This window comes from Prionailurus viverrinus, chromosome A1 (assembly GCF_022837055.1).
Source record: "Prionailurus viverrinus isolate Anna chromosome A1, UM_Priviv_1.0, whole genome shotgun sequence".
NCBI classification, from domain to species: Eukaryota; Metazoa; Chordata; class Mammalia; order Carnivora; family Felidae; genus Prionailurus; species Prionailurus viverrinus.
Window position 1 is genome coordinate 142977570 of NC_062561.1, and position 18714 is coordinate 142996283.

Consider the following 18714-nt stretch of genomic DNA (forward strand, 5'->3'; position numbering starts at 1 on the left):
GGATACACCTTGCCCAGTGGAGCTTACCTTCTAATGGGGGCTAGGAACAATAAACAAATAAATACAATGTGTGAGATGGTAAAATAGAGTACTATGGAAAAAAATAAAGGACTGTATGAGAAATGGAAAGTGCCAGGGTGGCGGTGGTAGCTGCTCTTTTATGTTTTGTTTAGTGTTTTCATAGTATATATTTCCCATCCTTGTATTTTTAATCTATGTCTTTATATTAAAAATGGGTTTCTCCTACAGAACATACAGTTGCATCTTAACATTTTCATCCAATCTGACAATCTCTTTTAGTTGGTGACTTAAGATCACTCACATTTAATATAATTACTGGTGTCGTTAGATTCAGGTCTACAATTTTTTTTTAAGTTTATTTATATATTTTGAAAGAGACACAGCAAGTAGGGGAGGGGCAAAGAGAGAGGGGGGCAGAGGAGCCGAAGCAGGCTCCGTGCTAACAGCACAGGGCTCGATGCAGGGCTCAAACTCACAAACCGTGAGATGATGACCTGAGCCGAAGTCAGATACTCAACCAACTGAGCCACCCAGGTGCCCCCACGTCTACAGTTTTATTATCTGTTTTCTGCTTACTGTGTGTGTTTTGTTTGACCTCTGTCATTCCCATTATTTGGGAACTTGTTAGTATTTGGTATTTTAATGTTTACATTGATTTTTTGTTTATATCTTCTTGAAGAACGTTTAGTGGTTCTTCTAGGGATTATTAGATGGACAAATCAAGATTCAACAAACCTTTCACAGTCTACTTAGATTTAATATTGTACCAGGTCAAATAAAATGTAGAAACCTTACAACCAGACAGGCCCTTTTAATCCCACCTCCCCGCTAGCCTTTATATTATGCTATCCTATATATCTACACCTATTTAAAACCTCTCAGACATGTATAACTTAAGAAGAATAAAATTAGGCCTTTATGCTTGCCAAATACAGTGGACCCTTGAACAATGCAGGGGTTAGGGGTACCAATCCCCTGCAGATTCGAATATCCATGTAGAACTTTTGACTCCTCCCACAAATTAACTACTAATAACCTACTTTTGAACGGAAACCCTTCAGATAACATAAACAGTTGGTTAACATATATTCTGTATGTTATATATATATACTGTACTCTTCTTACAATAAACTAGAGAAAATATTAAGAAAACTATGAGAAAAAAAGATCATAAGGAAGAGAAAATACATTTACAGCACAGTACTCTATAACACGTATAAGTGGACCCATGAAATTCAAATCTGTGTTGTTCAAGTATCACCTCTATTTTCTTTCAGTACTTTAAAGATGTTCCACTGACTTCTGGCTGCCATGGTTTCTGATGTTATTAAAATCACTGATCCTTGTATGTAATGTATCATTGTTTTTCTAGGTACTGTCAAGATTATTTCTTTATTTTTGGTCTTCTACAGTTTAATTGGTATGTGTTTAGGCATGGTTTTCTTTGGGTTTATCCTAATTGGGATTCAGTGAACTTTTCATCTATAAGTTTATGTCATTCATTCATTTGGGTAGTTTCCAGCCGTTATTTCTTCAAATATTTTTACTGCCCCAATCTCTCTCCTCCTTTTGGACATATTTGTTAGATCTTTTGATATTATCCAACAAAACCCTGAGGCTATGTTCAGTTCTTTTCCTTTTATTAATCTATTCTTCAAACCAACTAAGTTGTAATGATCTGTCTTCAACTTCTGGCTCTTTTTTCTCTTATTTTGCTATTGAGTCAATCCAGGATGTACTGTATTTCAGATACGATAAAAAAGATACCAGATTATTTCAGATATGATAGAAATTTCAACAAATTTCTACATGATGTAGTTCACTTAAGATACTTTAGTAAAAAAACTACCTATTAGTTTCTACCTGGGGAATAAGTGGATATAGGAGAACCCCTTCCTATATGTTGGGGGGATGGCTTTTTACATATTTGAAAATATTTTTTTCCCATTCTGAGGCTTGTCTCATCACAATGTTGTGGTATCATATGATGCACAAAGATTTTAATTTTGATACAGCCCTAATTATCCATTTTTTTCTTTTGTTGCTCACTTTTTGGTTTGTATCTAAGAAACCTCTGACAAATCTCATGTCATGAAGTTCCTGCCCTATGTTTTCTTATATAATTTTTACATTTTTACCTGTAACATTTAGGTCTTTGATTCATTTTGCCTTATTTTATATATAGTATGAGGTAGGGGTCTAAATTCATTTTCTTGCAGGTGGTATCTAGTTTCCCAGCACCATTTGTTAAAGACTATAATTTCACCATTGAACGGTCTCTCACCCTTGTCAAAAATCATTTGACCACACAGTTAAGGGTTTACTTCTGCATGCTATGTTGGGTATATATGTCTGTCTTTGTGACAGTTCCACGCTGTTTTTTTTTTTTTTTTTTTTAAATTTTTTTTTTTTTCAACGTTTATTTATTTTTGGGACAGAGAGAGACACAGCATGAACGGGGGAGGGGCAGAGAGAGAGGGAGACACAGAATCAGAAACAGGCTCCAGGCTCTGAGCCACCAGCCCAGAGCCTGACGCGGGGCTCGAACTCACGGACCGTGAGATCGTGACCTGGCTGAAGTCGGACACTTAACCGACTGCGCCACCCAGGCGCCCCGTCGCGCTGTTTTGATTACTGTAGCTTTGGAATAAGTTTTCAGACCAGCAAGTGTGAGACTTATAAATTTGTTCAAGACTATTTTGGTTATTCAGGGTCTATATGAATTTTAGGATAGATTTTCCTTTTTTTGCAAATAATATCACTGGAATTTTTATAGTAATTACACTGAATATGTAGATTGCTTTGATACTGACATCTTAAAAATATTAAGTCTTTTAATCCATGAACATAGGATGCCCTTCCATTTATTTGTGTCTTCTGTAATTTCTGTCAGCAACATTTTGCAGTTCTCAAGGTACAAGTCTTTGCCCCCTTAGTTTATTTCTGGTATTGTATTCTTTTTAATGCTACTATAAATAGGACTATTGTCTTAGTATCTTTCTTGAATTGTTCATTGTCAGGGTATACAGACGCAAGTAATTGTTATGTAATGATTTTGTATATCGCAACTTTGCTCAATACATTTATTAGTTTTAAAACTTTTCCATAAAATATTTAGTTTTCTAAATATGAAATCATGTTGTCTGTGAATAAAGATAATTTTAGTTCTTCCTTTGCAATTGGGGTGCCTTTTATTTCTTTTTCTCGCCTAACTGCTCTGGCTAAAACTTTCAATAGTATATTGAACAGAAGAGACAAAAGCAGGCATCCTTATCTTTTTCCTTATTGAATAAAACCTTTCAGTCTTTCACTGCTGACTATGATGTTAGCTGTGGGTTTTTCATACATGGCCTTTAACATGTTGAGGTAGTTTCCTTCCAGTCCTAGTTTGTTCAGTGCTTTATCATGAGTGTTAAATTTGGCCAAATTCTTTTTCTCTATCAATTGAGATGATCTTGTGGGTTTTTCCCCTTCATTCTGTTAGTGTGGTGTATTATTATGATTGATTTTCATGTTGCTTAGGTTTTTTTATAAATAATGAGTAATCATCTAGATCTAAAAATCCACATTAATTTTTTAAACTCAGGGAAAAAAAGAGGAAAAATTGTGCTTTTCTAAATTTTAACTGGCTTCATTTTTCACAGTAACAAAGATGGTTTATTTTACAAAGTTCAAAATTTTTGATTTTATAAATACTGGTTAATTTACAAGGAAGGAACGAACGGAGGGAAGGATGGTGGGGAAGGAAGCAAGAAAGGTAGATCTTACAGAGTCTCAGACCCAATTCCAGCTCTTAAAAATCAGCAACCTAGAATAAATGAAGAAATAGAAAATGAACTGATCCTTGATTTATATTCCATAAAGTAACAGTGGAGCAAAATTGACAGAAAACTCACTAAGGTATTATATCGCTAGTAAAAACTCAGACCTGCTTATGGAACTGGTCCTGATGTATATCAACATGGCAGAAAAATCTTGGCCTTTAAGCAATTTCCAACCCAAGAACAACAAGATGCCAGCATCACGCACAAGATGAATCTTTTAAGGCACACATACAACTGAAACATTTTTGTTAAAGGAAAGAAGAGAGGAATGAGCAATGTCTAGAAAAGTTTACACCAAAAATGTTTATCATACATGAACACATTATTAGTTTCTTTTTCTTACATGGATTTTCTCAATTATCCAACAATAATAATGTACCACTTGTATTTAGTTTAAGATCTTTTCAAAAATATTTACAAAAACATATGGAACTTTGAAATTACTTTTATTTTTCTTAAGGTCAGTACTATCCAACCAAATACCCTGTAAGATGAATGGCTATGAAAATCACATATATCAGTAATTTTACCTAGGCATTTTAAGAATCGTATCAAAGAAAGGTTCAGATTTGCTCCTTATCCCCTAACTACAAAGACAAGTAAACTAATCTGAGAAAAACCTTCAACATTTAACACTTACTAAAAGAAAATATATGAAAGATTCAATACAACACAGATTTCATTACAAATATTCCATTCCTCCAAGGACAACTCATCAGTATTTTAGCTAAAAAACTTATTTCTAAATTCACTATATGAAACAATACATTTCAAAGTCTCCTTAGTTCACCACATTTCACCAAGCCAACATAAAACATGGACATGTGCTATAAACACAAGACAGGTATTTTCCAGAAATATTAAGAAAAATAATGTATGAGTTCTTCAACTTGAGTCTTGCTGTGTGAGAGGTGACCACAAGATTTTGAAGTAGGTGGTTTTTTCCCCCTAGGAATGCTTTGGCATACATGAGACTTTATTCAACATATCAAACACTGGAAACATTACCCCATGATACTAAGTAAGTCTCAGATATTACCAAAGCAAGATAATAAAATAAACTGTGACTACCATCATGGTTTCACACTGGTAGATATTGATGAAAAAATTCTCTACTGAATCATAGGACTACCAAGTACGAAAGACAATCAGATGTGCACTGCTAACACTTTGATGTATTTGAGAAAACAACTTGGTAAAATACGCAACATTTAAAATTTTAGCAGAATAAATTTAGAAATGTTTCTAACTATGATGAAAAGAGCTTAAAACTACTCTGCAATCATATAAAGTGACAAAACCCCATTTTCAGGGCTCAAGGAATATTAACTATAATGAGAAATTTAAATTTTAAAAATTACTTTAAGAAAATATAAGAAACTTTAAAGCCAATACAAAATTCTAACTGACTGACTCCAGTGAACTACTTCTAGCCAAAAGATGTTTTGAAATGATACATACTTACATGAACAGAAAATATTTCAAATGTTTGAGTAAGGTTCCACATAGAAATGTGGTGCTACCCAGAAATATTAAAAACTGGACAAAAGTAAAGGTGAACAAATGATTGCTATAATAGCTCAGTGGGAAAAACTCAAAGTAAAATAACTATTAGTTACTTAACAAAAGGGGAAGTTAGTAAAAAATAATTGTTGATTGAAAATTGAAATACATCATTCAATAGCATCAAAAACACAAGATATTTAGACAAAGTATTAACAAAATAATAGAACTTAAAATGTAACACTATGGGAATGCAAGCTGGTGCAGCCACTCTGGAAAACAGTATGGAGGTTCCTCAAAAAACTAAAAAATAGAACTACCCTATGACCTAGCAATTGCACTACGAGGCATTTATCCAAGGCATTCTGGTGTGCTGTTTCGAAGGGACACATGCATCCCCATGTTTATAGCAGCACTATCTACAATAGCCAAAGTATGGAAAGAGCCCAAATGTCCACTGATGGATGAATGGATAAAGAAGATGTAGGGGCGCCTGGGTGGCTCAGTCGGTTAAACGTCCAACTTCGGCTCAGGTCATGATCTCGCGGTCTGTGAGCTCGAGCCCCGCATCAGGCTCTGTGCTGACAGCTCAGAGCCTGGACCCTGCTTCAGATTCTGTGTCCCCCTCTCTCCCTGACCCTCTCCCATCTGTCTCTCTCTGTTTCAAAAATAAATAAACATTAAAAAAAAAAAAAAAAAGAATGAAATCTTGCCATTTGCAACTATGTGAATGGAACTTCAGGGTATTATGCTAAGTGAAATTAGTCAGAGAAAGACAAAAATCATATGACTTCACTCATATGAAGAATTTAAGAGACAAACAGATGAACATAAGGGAAGGGAAACAAAAATAATATAAAAACAGGGGAGGGGGACAAAACAGAAGAGACTCATAAATATGGAGAACAAACTACGGGTTACTGGAGGGGTTGTGGGAGGCGAGATGGGCTACATGGGTAAGGGGCACTAAGGAATCCACTCCTGAAATCACTGTTGCACTATATACTAATTTGGATGTAAATTAAAATAAATAAATAAGTAAGTTAAAAAATAAATAAATAAATAAAACGTAACACTAAAAACTATAATACATTGTTGAAAGAAATTAAAGATGACCTGAACAAGTGAAGAAACAGAATCATGATCATGGGTCATACGGCAAAATACTGTAAAAATGTTAATTCTTTCGGGGCACCTGGGTGGCTCAGTCGGTTAAGCGTCTGACTTTGACTCAGGTCATAATCTTGCAGTTCATGGGTTCGAGACCCTCACTGGACTCTGTGCTGACAGATGAAGGCCTGGAGCCTGCTTCAGATTCTGCGTCTCCCTCTCTCACTGCCCCTCTCCCATTTGTGCACTATCTCCCTCTCCCAAAAATAAGTAAAAATTAAAAAAAAAAAAAAGTTAATTCTCCCAAAATTGATCTACAGAGTTAATCCAATTCCAATACAGATCCCAGTAGGCTTTTTTTTTCATATAAAAATTAGTTTAAAATATTTGAAAACAAAATATAAATCTCTCATAACTTCCAAACAATGTAATTTTCTACCCGGAAAATCCAAACTTAGAGACTGAAGAACAGTTAGAGCTAAGAAGAGAGTTAACTGAAAAGACCAGATGGGTAACAAAGAAAAGTCACTTATTTTCCTATACACCAGTAATAATTAATATTAAGAATATAATGAAGGGGACCATTCATAATGGCCACCAAGATTTAAAAATACACAAATTAATCTAACAAGGAATAAGGAATGTACAGGTTTCTAGAATAAAAACTACAAAATATAAATACAATGTTACTGAAAGACAAGGAAAGAGGGATGAAAGGAAGAAGGTTAAAATATAAATTCCATATTATCCTAATCAAATTTCAAAAATAATTTTGCTATTGATAGTAATGGAATTTGACAACCAGAAAAAAAAAATGCTTACAATTTTCAGGCCTTTAAATGACAAAAAAAAAATCCTTTAGTTAATTAGTATCCCTCTTTGTGGGAAGTCAAAATATTGTTGTACATAATCTTATTTTGTCTTCAAAATGATTAGCTTTTCCTACCTCAGGAGAAATATCATGATATTAGAGACAGGGAAATAAGAACTCAGAAAAAAGGAATTAAAACTCAAGTTTCTGAACTGTGACACTCCAAACTTCTTCCAAAACATTTTACACAGGCTATACTAAGCAAATATTAAAGGGAAATGGCATGTTTTAATATATTATTTAATGCATACTTAAAATAATCACTACATGTCCATTTTCCAATATTAAAATGATCTACTTTACCTACCCCAACAATCCGTTTCATAGCATCCAATTTAGCAGAATCTTTGTTGCTCTCCAACATTTGCTTTAGATCTTCATTCCTATACAAAAGGAAAGAAAAAAATCCCTATTTCAATCTTGTACATTATAAAGCTATTAAAATATATCATTTCTTAAGAATTAGAAATAATAATGAGCAGGATGCCTGGGTGGCTCACTTGGTTAAGTGTCTGACTCTTGATTTGGGCTCAGGTCAAGATTTCACAGTTTGTGACATCAAGCCCCTGCATCAGGCTCTGTACTGAGCATGGAACCTGCTTGAAATTCTCTCTCCTTCTTCCTCTGCCCCTCCCACACACCTGCTCTCCCTCTCTCTCCTCTCTCTCTCTCTGTCTCTCTCACTCTCACTCTCTCAAAATAAAATACATTAGTAGGAGTATGATGTTAAAAGTGATTATGATGAGATTTCAGATGGAAATGAGCAGTTATTGGGAACTGGATGAAAGGCAATCCTTGTCTCAATTTTCTTCCAATGTCATATGAAAAGTGGAAGTTGAAAGTGATGAACTTGGATATTTAGCTAAGGAGATTTCTAAGTAAAGTATTAAAGGCACAGCATGATTTTTCCTTGATGTTTACAGTAAAATGAGAAAGATGAACTAAAGGAACTGTTAAGCAAAAAGAACTAGAATTTGAAGATTTGGAAATTTTTCAGCCTATCCATATTGTAGAATATTAAGAATGCATCTTCAGACCTTTTTTCAAAAGTGTGGCTGGAAAATTACTTGATTAAGAGATCACAGGTACCACTCATGAATATAATCAGATGTCATAACAAAAGTCAGGAACAGAAATGGGATTATATATCAGAGATACTGCTAGCTTGGATTAAAAGGGAGAAAAGGAACAAAATGAAGGCAGTCTGTCAGACTTCTGGATTGTAGGACAGGACAATGTGAGGACACAGAGAGAAGGCAGACATGTAAGCCAAGGAGAGAGCCCTGAGGAGAAACCAAACATGCCTATAGTCTGACGGTAGACTTCTAGCCTCTAGAACAGTAAGAATTAAATTTCTGTTAATCAGGCCACTCAGTCTGTGGTATTTTGTTATGGCAGTTGTAGCAAACTAATACAGACGTCGACAAACAATTCACTGAAGGAGACACAGAAATGCCAAAAAGTACGTTTAAAGATAATCAACTTCATTAGCTATTAGAGAAATGCAAATTAAAACCACAGCAAAATATCACTACACATGTATCAAAATGGCTCTCATCTAAAATAAAAAGAATAGTAACAACACCTAATGATAGCGATGTCATAGAGGAAATGGACCACTTATATACTGCCGGGGGGGGGGGGGGGGGGGGGGGGGGGGGGGGAGGGGAATTTAAAAGGGTTACAGCCAGTAGGCAGTTTGGCAGTTTTATAGAACCCTGGAATTCTCACACAACCAAGTAATTTCACTCTTGGGTATTTATCCCTGGGAAATGGAAATTAATACACAAAACCTGCACACAAGGGATACCTGGGTAGCTCAACTGGTTAAGCAATAAACTTCAGCTCAGGTCATGATCTTGAGGTCTGTGAGTTCAAGCCCTGCTTCCAGCTCTGTGCTGACAGCTCAGAGCCTGGAACCTGCTTCAGATCCTATGTCTCTCTCTCTCTCTCTCTCTCTCTCTCTCTCTCTCTCTCTCTCTCTCACTCCGCCCCTCCCCCACTCACACTCTCTCATAAATTAATAAATGTTAAAAAATTTTTTTAACCTGCACAGAAGTATTCACAGCAGCCTATCAGCCAAAATGGAAACAACACAGATGTCCATCAATGGATGAATATTTCAACAAACTGTGGTACATCCATAGCATGGAATACCAGTCAGCAGTAACAATAAACTACTGATACACATGACAACTCTGATTAATCTCCACAGAAATATGCTGAGTGAGAAAAGTTAATTCTAAAAGGTTACATACTGTATGACTCCATTTATATAACACTCTTGAAGATGGCCAACAGGCACATGAAAAGACGCTCAACGTCGCTCCTCATCAGGGAAATACAAATCAAAACCACACTCAGATATCACCTCACACCAGTCAGAGTGGCCAAAGTGAACAAATCAGGAGACTATAGATGCTGGAGAGGATGTGGAGAAACAGGAACCCTCTTGCACTGTTGGTGGGAGTGCAAACTGGTGCAGCCGCTGTGGAAAACAGTGTGGAGGTTCCTCCAAAAATTAAAAATAGACCTACCCTATGACCCAGCAGTAGCACTGCTAGGAATTTACCCAAGGGATAGTTATGCTACGTGAAATAAGTCATACAGAGAAAGACAGATGCCGTATGTTTTCACTCTTATGTGGATCCTGAGAAACTTAACAGAGGACCATGGGGGAGGAAGGGGGGAAAAAGTTAGGGAGGGAGGCAAACTATAAGAGACTCTTAAAAACTGAGAACAAACTGAGGGTTGATGGGGGATAGGAGGGAGGGGAAAGTGGGTGATGGGCAATGAGGAGGGCACCTGTTGGTATGAGCACTGGGTGTTGTATGGAAACCAATTTGACAATAAATTTCATATTAAAAAAAATAACAAAATTAGAGAAGTGGAGAAAGATTAGTGGCTGCTGTGGGTTAAGAACAAGAAAGGGAAGGAAGGATATAAAAGGGCAACAAAAGAGATTCCTGCAGTGACGGAGCCATCATGTATCTTTAATATTATGACAACTACACGTCACAAAACAGAATAGATCTCTCTCTCTTTCTCTCTCTCTCTTTCACACACACACACACACACACACACACACACACACACACACACACAAATAAATACAAGTAAAATTGGGGAATCTGGACACAAATGGTGGATTGTGTCAGTGTCAACATCCTGGCTATGATATTATACTATATAGTTTACCATTGAGGAAAACTGGGAACGTTATAGAAGTTAAGCCAATCAAAAATGAAAAGGTAAAAATAAGAATGGGTGGTCAAGGGGCATCTGGCTGGCTCAGCTGGTGGAGCTCTCACTCTTGGGGTTTTAAGTTTGAACCCCACATTGGGTGAAGAGAGAATTTAAAAACAAAATATTTTTAAAAACAAATGAGTGGGTGAAATTATGTGAACAGACATTTCACAAAAGAACAGGAATGCCAGTAAGCCCATGAAAAAATACTTAAGATCATTAATTATCAGGTAAATGCATATTAAATGAGATATCACTACACATCCATTAGAACAGCTGAAATTAAGAGACTGACAATAACAAATGTTGTCAAGGCTCTGGAGCAATTAGAACTCTCATGTATTGCTGGTGGGGATGTAAAAAAAAAAAAAACACAACACTTTGGAAAAGTTAGGCAATTCTTAAAAATTTAAGAATCGTATGACCTACTCATTCCACTCCCCAGAAAGATAAAAACATTATTTCCACATAATGACTTACATGAATATTCACAGCAGCTTTATTCATAATAGTAAAAAACTGGAAAAAATATAAATGTTCATCAGTTAAATGTGACTTAATGGCCAGCCACTGGAATACTACCCAGCAATGAAAACAAATTAATTACTGATACATGCAACAAGGTGGATGAGTTCTCGAAATCATTACTCTGAGTGAAAGAAGTCGGACACAAAACAGCATGATTTAAGTCATTTAAAATTATGGAAAATGAAAACTAATCTGTAGAGACTGAAAGCAGAGCAGTGGTATCCTGGGGTCATGGGGTAGAGTGAGAACTAGACAGCAGAGGAACATAAGAAAATTTTATTCTGTAAGATGACAGAAATGTTCTGTATCTTCTTAACTGTGGTGGTGACTGAACAGGTGCATACATCTATCAAAACATCTAATTACAATCTTTAGGGGCACCTGGGTGGCTCAGTGGGTTAAGCGTCCGACTTCACCTCAGGGCATGATCTCAAGGTCTGCAAGTTCGAGCCCCACATCAGGTTCCGTGCTGACAGCTCAGAGCCTGGACCTTGGTTCGAATTCTCTATCTCCCTCTCTCTCTGTCCCTCCCCCGCTTGCTCTCTCTTTCTCTCTCTCTTTCTCAAAATAATAAACATTACAAAACTTTTTTAATTACAATCTTTATATTAACTTATTGTATGCAAATTATATCTCCATAAAGTTGATATTAAAAACTTTCATAATGTTTTATTCACATGTGTAAATAAAATGCTGAGTTCTCCAAAGAAACCTACAAGGCATACATCTATTTTGAGAAAAATCACTGAATATTATTTTAGCACATCAAAGGAAAATCCTCTCAACTGACTCTAAGAAACTGACAGGAAACTAAGACTGTACTATTACATATTTTAACTACCTGCAATAGTTATTAGTTTATGGTTAGCAATCTTTCATACTTTTTACAATAAAGTCTGCAGAAAAAAAGAAAGCAAATTTACTCTACATGGCTCCTTCATGAAATAGCTCAAATACCAAAAAGAAAGTATCAGAAGCCCTTTCATCTCATTTTGAGGCCTAACAGTAGATCAGAAGAGCTTCCTTAACTACAAATAGAAAGCCCGACACAAAATTACTTTAGATTTTGCATATTTTACAAATTTAAGCCTAATGTAGACTTCACAAGAATGATTAATCAGGTGCTATTATAGGCTAAGTTGTGTCCCTTCCAAAATCCTATAAAGTCCTAACCCCAAAGAATGTGGGTATTTGGAAATAGAGCTTTTAAAGAGAAAATGAGGCCAATATGGGTGGGACTTAATCCAACATGGCTGATGTCTTTGTAAAAGCAGATTAGGACACAGACACACAAAGACCAAGGGAGGATGAGGTGAGAACACAGCAAGAAGGCGGCGATCTGCAAGCCAGAGAGAGAGGCCTCAAAACAAATCAAAGTTGCCAACACTTTGATCTTAGACTTCCAGCCTCCAGAAAGTGGGAGAAAATAAATTTCTTTTAAGCCACAGTCTGTGACATTCTGTCACTGCATTACAATATATATATATTTTTACTATATATATTTTTTCCAAAAAGAGTAGAAGCAATGAAATTTATTATGAAAAAAAAATTATTGTTCCTTTCCAAGCAGCTCATGAAATTAAATACAATGGGTGATCATAAGTGGGATACAAAAATAATTAAATAATTAAATAATTAAAAAACAGACTTTTCTCTATTAATTACACATACACCTAGAAATATGCTAGTAGAAAAGGCAATATATAAAAACCATATCTGATGATATTCAACTACCAAATATTAAAATACTGTATATATTCACCAGAATACATTTAGAATCCCTTCTTTTTTTTTGTTTACTTTCCAGAGCGCGGGGGAGGGGCAGAGAGCGAGGAAGACAGAAAGTCACAAGCAGTTTCTGCACTGACAGCAGACAGTTTGATGTGGGGCTTGAATTCAGGAACCAACCTTGAGATCATGATGACCTGACTCAAAGCTCGACACTTAACTGACTGGGCCACCCAGGCACCCCTAATCCCTTCTTAAAACTTCTCACTCTTCCACACAGCAAAGGTAACTGAAAAGGGAGAAAAAATAATGGAACCCCGCATGAGGGGTTTTTGCCTTCTACTTTTTGTTAGTTTTCTATTTTACTCAACGACCATGTATATACTTTTATAAATGAAAAATCTAAACCCCTCCCCGCCCCCCAAAAAAGCTTAAAAACCTTATTAGGGGTAAGAAAGCAAACAAACTGAAGTAATTAGATAGGGAATAAATAGAATGCAAATATGATCACATAAACATGTGCCAAATGAAAAAAGAAAATTCATACTCCAGTGTCTGTCCCCAAGAGTTTTCCACCATTCTCCACCAGTATTAGAGAAGTGAGCAATGAAGAATAACAAAATGTCAATTTTTAGGACAACACAAACCCTCAAACCCTCGGAGTAATTTTATTCATGGCCTACTGGAAACTTGGTTTGTTTCTTTTAAGCTTGAGAAGCCAAAGTCCCCTTCCCAACCATTTTTAGGTAATGACCCACTCTTTCAAATCAAGAAAAAGAAAACAAGATCTCAACATTAAAGCCAAAGATTGTGCTGTTCATGTTTAACATAGTCTTCAACAACAAATATAAGTATCTTTTGTGTTAACATGGGCAGATAGCTAATAGTTTGAGGTTCAAAGAAAAGCCACCAGAAACAAAGCCACAAGCATTGTTTCCACCTGATGTAATATTCAACTTCACAAAGATGTCATGAAAACTACTGAAAATCCTGATATAAATTACAGATTTCTTCTCAAATTCCTCTTTGCTTGTCACCAAAACAGTAGATTTGGGAGTTAATACCATAATACCTCATTTACCCTCAAATATGTACACTTGTACTGAACCACTTTAGGTCTACCTCCTTCCTTACGTGGATCCAAATGAGGCCTATTAATATGTATCGCTTACAGCATCAATCTTAGACATTAAGAAATTCTTTTCTCTATGCATTAAAAGAGTTGATTCAAGTAACGCTGCATTGGCAGTATTTTCACTGACTGCTGAAAAATCAATGCTAGTTTCAAAAAAATTTTTTTTTTTATTTATCTAGTTCTTCACTGATTATTGACCTGTAGCTTTCCAGCTTAGAGAACCAGGATACCAACTTTATTTTTACATAAGTGACATCTTGTGGTGGTAAGTGGTATAACTTTTCCTTTCATGTTCAAAATACGTTTTTTATAGTTTCAAAGAAAATATGTGACTGGAATTAAAGAAAATCTTATTATTATCAGAAAGTCACTCTCAGCACCAGTAAAAAACATCAACCATAATCAAAAACCAAAATTTTACCCAGTTACATATAAGAACTTAGGAGGTAAAAGAGCTTTTACATAGTATACGTTACCTCTTTTCTAAAAAGAAAAAAAAAAAAATCTTTAATCCAGAGGCACCCAGCTGGCTCAGCCAGAAGAGCATGCAACTCTTGATCTCAGGGTCATGAGTCTGAGCCCCATGTTGGGTGCAGAGATCACTAAAAAAATAAATAAACTTTAAAAATACATAAATAAAATTAAAAGTCTATGAGCCACAACTCATTTAAACCTTTCACTCCTTTTAAAAACAACAGAGAGGGGAAAAAATACATCTGTGTAGCATCATATAGTGTATCTGTGCTACTGAAAGTGTGATCCAAGAAAATCCAGTCCAACAACCATCACCAATCCACAAATTTTTGTTACTAACGCAGGAGGAGATAGTACAGAAACTGAGAGCAAGCAAAGTTAGAAATCTGACAGAGTAATTTAACAGTATAAAGTCCTATCTTTTGAATATAAAAAAAGGGGGATTGCATTTTACATGCTTTTTTTCATTCCATTTTTCTACTAATTTACTTGCTATTGTATTTCACAGAAGATCCATCCATGGACTGAAAAAAAGGCCCTTCATCTTTCATCAGTTTGCAAGCACTGGAGTATACAATTACCTTCTTTTTCCTCAAAACGCTCACCAAAATTCATGTACCATAAAAAGCAACACCTGAAACAACACATTGAATCCAGGAATGTTGGACTGGAAAACATGATATAGAATAGCAATTTCCAGTTGGAGGTATGTCCTCAAAAGGACAAATTAACATTTTGAGAGGAAGGTGGGCCTTTTTCAAGCCCTGCCAAAAAAATTTTACACAGGCTCCTCTGCATGCTTTAAGAACCACTTAAATGAAAAACGCTTCTACTTTTAAGTGTTACATTGTACACATAAATAGGTATGTAGAAAAAAAAAAACGGATGCAAACAATAATCAGAATGTACTTTGTTCTAGTGCTAAGCAGCTAAAGGGATTGGCCTTCATAATACATTTATGTGCAAAATATGAAAGCTTTGGAACTTTCAGTCCAGTTAGGGCTTATATTTCCCCTGGATGACGCTCAGATCACTGTACAGTTTTTGGCACAAAGTAGTCACTTAATAAATACAAACACAAGTGAAAACAGAAAACTCCACTACCTAATCATCCATCTATTAACCCCCTAAAAAATTTAAGTATAAATTATCCAAGTAAATATGAACTCCTCCTCCTATATTGTTCACAAAATTAAAAAAGGAATAGTCTACAATTGCTACCTCCACTTCTTCAATCCTTGGTAATCTTTTTTTTCTCTTATTCCTCCATTAAAACTTCTCTCACAAAGGTAACAAATAACTTGCTAATTTAAAAATCCATGCAAAATTCCATGAATACTTTTAGATTATTCCTCTACATTTAATACAATTAACCCACTATGCCTCCATCTTAACTCCCCTTTGCCGTTAGATTCTGTACTCTATTCTCATCTGCTTCCCATTTGCCTTTGTGACACACCAATGGACAGAAAGACCAAAATCCTTGCCCTTGTATAGTTTTCATTCTAATAACCAAAAGAGACAACAAACATAATAAGGGAGTAAATTTTAAGTCATGAGGTGATATGAGGGAAAAAACAGCAAAAGAGAAAAGGGAAAGGAGGAGGGAATTTTAAATAGGGTGGTCAGAGTAGGCTAAATAAAGAGACATCTCAACAAAGATTTCCAAGTAAAGGAATTAGCCATGCAGATATTTGGGGGGGGGGGGTGGAGGGGAGGGGAGGCAGCAAGGAGGACAAGCCCTGGAGGTAAAAGAGACAATTAAAGGGTACATAACACTAAAGGCTTTGGTGTTTAAATGAAAAAGAGGAACCACTGAAGCGCTTTGAATAAAGTCATGGTCTAATATATGTAACAGAATCATCCTGGCTGTTACGTTTACAATATACTGCTGGGACTTCCAGATCTGCCCATGGTTCTGTAAGAAACTAAATCTGCCACAAGAAAATAACTATAAAGGCTGGAAGAAATAACTAACTTTCTGAAAGCACCGGAGAGCAACTAACACGGGCAGGACCTAAAGGGGCCAAAATCCTAGAGAGAAGAGAAGTACACAAAGTGAGCTCTTATTCACACCAGTTTTTTCCCTGAGTATATTTCCCAAACTGCTATTTGGGAGACTAGAATCCAATAAGAAATGACAGTTTTAACAGACTGAGGAGACAAATGTTGAAGTTCGTACCTAATAAAGGGACTGGAACTTGAAGAGCAGAATCCCAGAGGAGAGAACCAGTGAAAAGGTACAAAAATCTCTTAAGGTACTTAGCTATATTTTCACAGGGCAAGATTCCAGGAAATCCAGCAAAAAACAGGAGTTCGGAGGTTAAATACCTGCGTATGGATTCAGCAACTACCAGGTGCTATGAAGAGAAGCTGAATTCAAGCCTTTCCCAAGTACAAAGACCTTGGTAAACATCCCAGCATTTCAATTAAGATCACAGAAGGGCCACAAGAGAAGAGTTAAGGATATACCTTAGTAGTATAAGAAAATTGTGGGGCATCCCAACCGAGTGGAGGCTGGAGGTGTGGGTAGAGAAAGAATTCACCCAAGGCAGAACAAAGGAGATAGAAGTTTAATTAATACATTGCCAGAGAGCAGCAAGCAGGACAGACAGCACAGAAGAGACTGCCACAAAGTGCTGGTGAGAGGTCAAATTATAGGCCAGAGTGAGGAGGTATGGGAAAGAATCGAATTTTCCCTATTTTGGTAACTGTGCCTGGTTGTAAGTAATCCACTGGTTATTTAGGGTCTATTGGTTATTTATGCTATTTCAAGGTGGGTCACTTAATGAGCTTACATGCAGCTCAGTGGTCACTACAGGACCTTTTACCTTGCTCCATTGATCAAGTCTGTTGCCTACAAGCAGCCGCTACAAAAAAGTGAAATAGACAAGACCTTAAAAAGCTTAAAACTGATCTTACACAAGATCAAAGTGATAGTACTCTATCTGCCTGTCACCCTCTTTGGATGAAAATATCATCTAGAACTTTATCCGTGTTTTTATTCTAAATATCAAGTATATGACTCAAAATTTATGAGACATGCTAAAAACAGAAACAAATGACAAAAAAAAAATTTAAAGAAAATAGAATACAAAACAGATCCATGGGTAATTCCAATACTATAGTTATCAGACAGACAAAATAACTACAATTAACACAGTCAGGAAAATACAGGAAAAAAATGGACAAAATAGATGGAATGATAGAGAATGTCAATAGAATCTATAAAAGATAATCAGATGGACATTCAGAATTGAAAAATACAATATATGAAATTAAGAACTCACTAGGCTGGTTTAACAGCAGACTATCAATACAGAAGACTGGATTATTGAACTTGAAGGCAGCTCAAGAGAAAAATATACATTTAAAGCACTAAGAACTAAAAGAATAAAAACCATAGAACAGACCATCAGAGACATGTGGGACATAGTCAAAATATCCAACATACCTCTTAAGAGTCACCAAAAAGATGGGGCGCCTGGGTGGTTCAGTCAGCTGAGCGACTGACTTCAGCTCAGGTCATGATCTCACGGTTTGTGAATTCGAGCCCTGTGTCGGGCTCTGTGCTGACAGCTCAGAGCCTGGAGCCTGCTTCTGACTCTGTGTCTCCCTTTCTCTCTGTCCCTCCCCCACTCATGCTCTGTCTCTCTCTGTCTCAGAAATAAACACTAAAAAAAAAAAAAAAAAAGAAGAGTCACCAAAAAGAAAGAGAGAGAAAGGAACAAAAGCAATATTTCAAGTGACAATGGCTAAGAATTTTTGCAAACTGATGAAAGACATAAACCCACATATTTAAAAACCTGATGAAACAGAAAAATAACATAAAACTACACTAAACATAGCATGGTCAAGCTGATGAAAATCAAAGACATTGAGAAAAATCTTAAAAGTATGCAGAGAAAAAAGACATTTCCTTAAGGAAAAGGACAGTGTATACTTTCGGTAAAGGACCAAATGATAAACTTTTTCTTAATTTGTTTTTTTAAGAGCTTGTTTTATGTATGTACATATGTATGTATGTATGTATATATGTATTTAGAGAGGTTACAGTTGAAAGACAGCAGCATGGGGGTTGGGGGGCAAAGGGAGAGAAAAAGAATCTTAAGCAGGCTCCACACCCAGAGTAAGCCCAACAGGCTCACAGTAAGATTATGACCTGAGCCCAAATAGAGACTCAGACCTTTAATGGACTAAGTCACCAGGTGCCCCTTTTTCTTTTTAAGTAAATTCTACACCACACATGGGGCTCAAACTCACAACCCCAAGAT

At 36.0% G+C, this 18714-nt stretch overlaps 1 protein-coding gene across 3 annotated transcripts in view; it reads right to left on the reverse strand.

Moving 5' to 3' along the window:
* Positions 1 to 18714, reverse strand: part of AP3B1 (adaptor related protein complex 3 subunit beta 1) — a 261409-nt gene that overhangs the window by 215774 nt on the left and 26921 nt on the right. For 2 of the 3 annotated variants that reach the window (XM_047853236.1, XM_047853230.1), the window contains exon 2: positions 7637 to 7712. In XM_047853236.1, coding sequence (XP_047709192.1) covers positions 7637 to 7712 — 76 coding nt within the window. Of the gene's footprint in view, positions 1 to 7636; positions 7713 to 15667; positions 15672 to 18714 lie in introns of those variants that run through there. The other variant, XM_047853242.1, reaches the window with a different exon arrangement.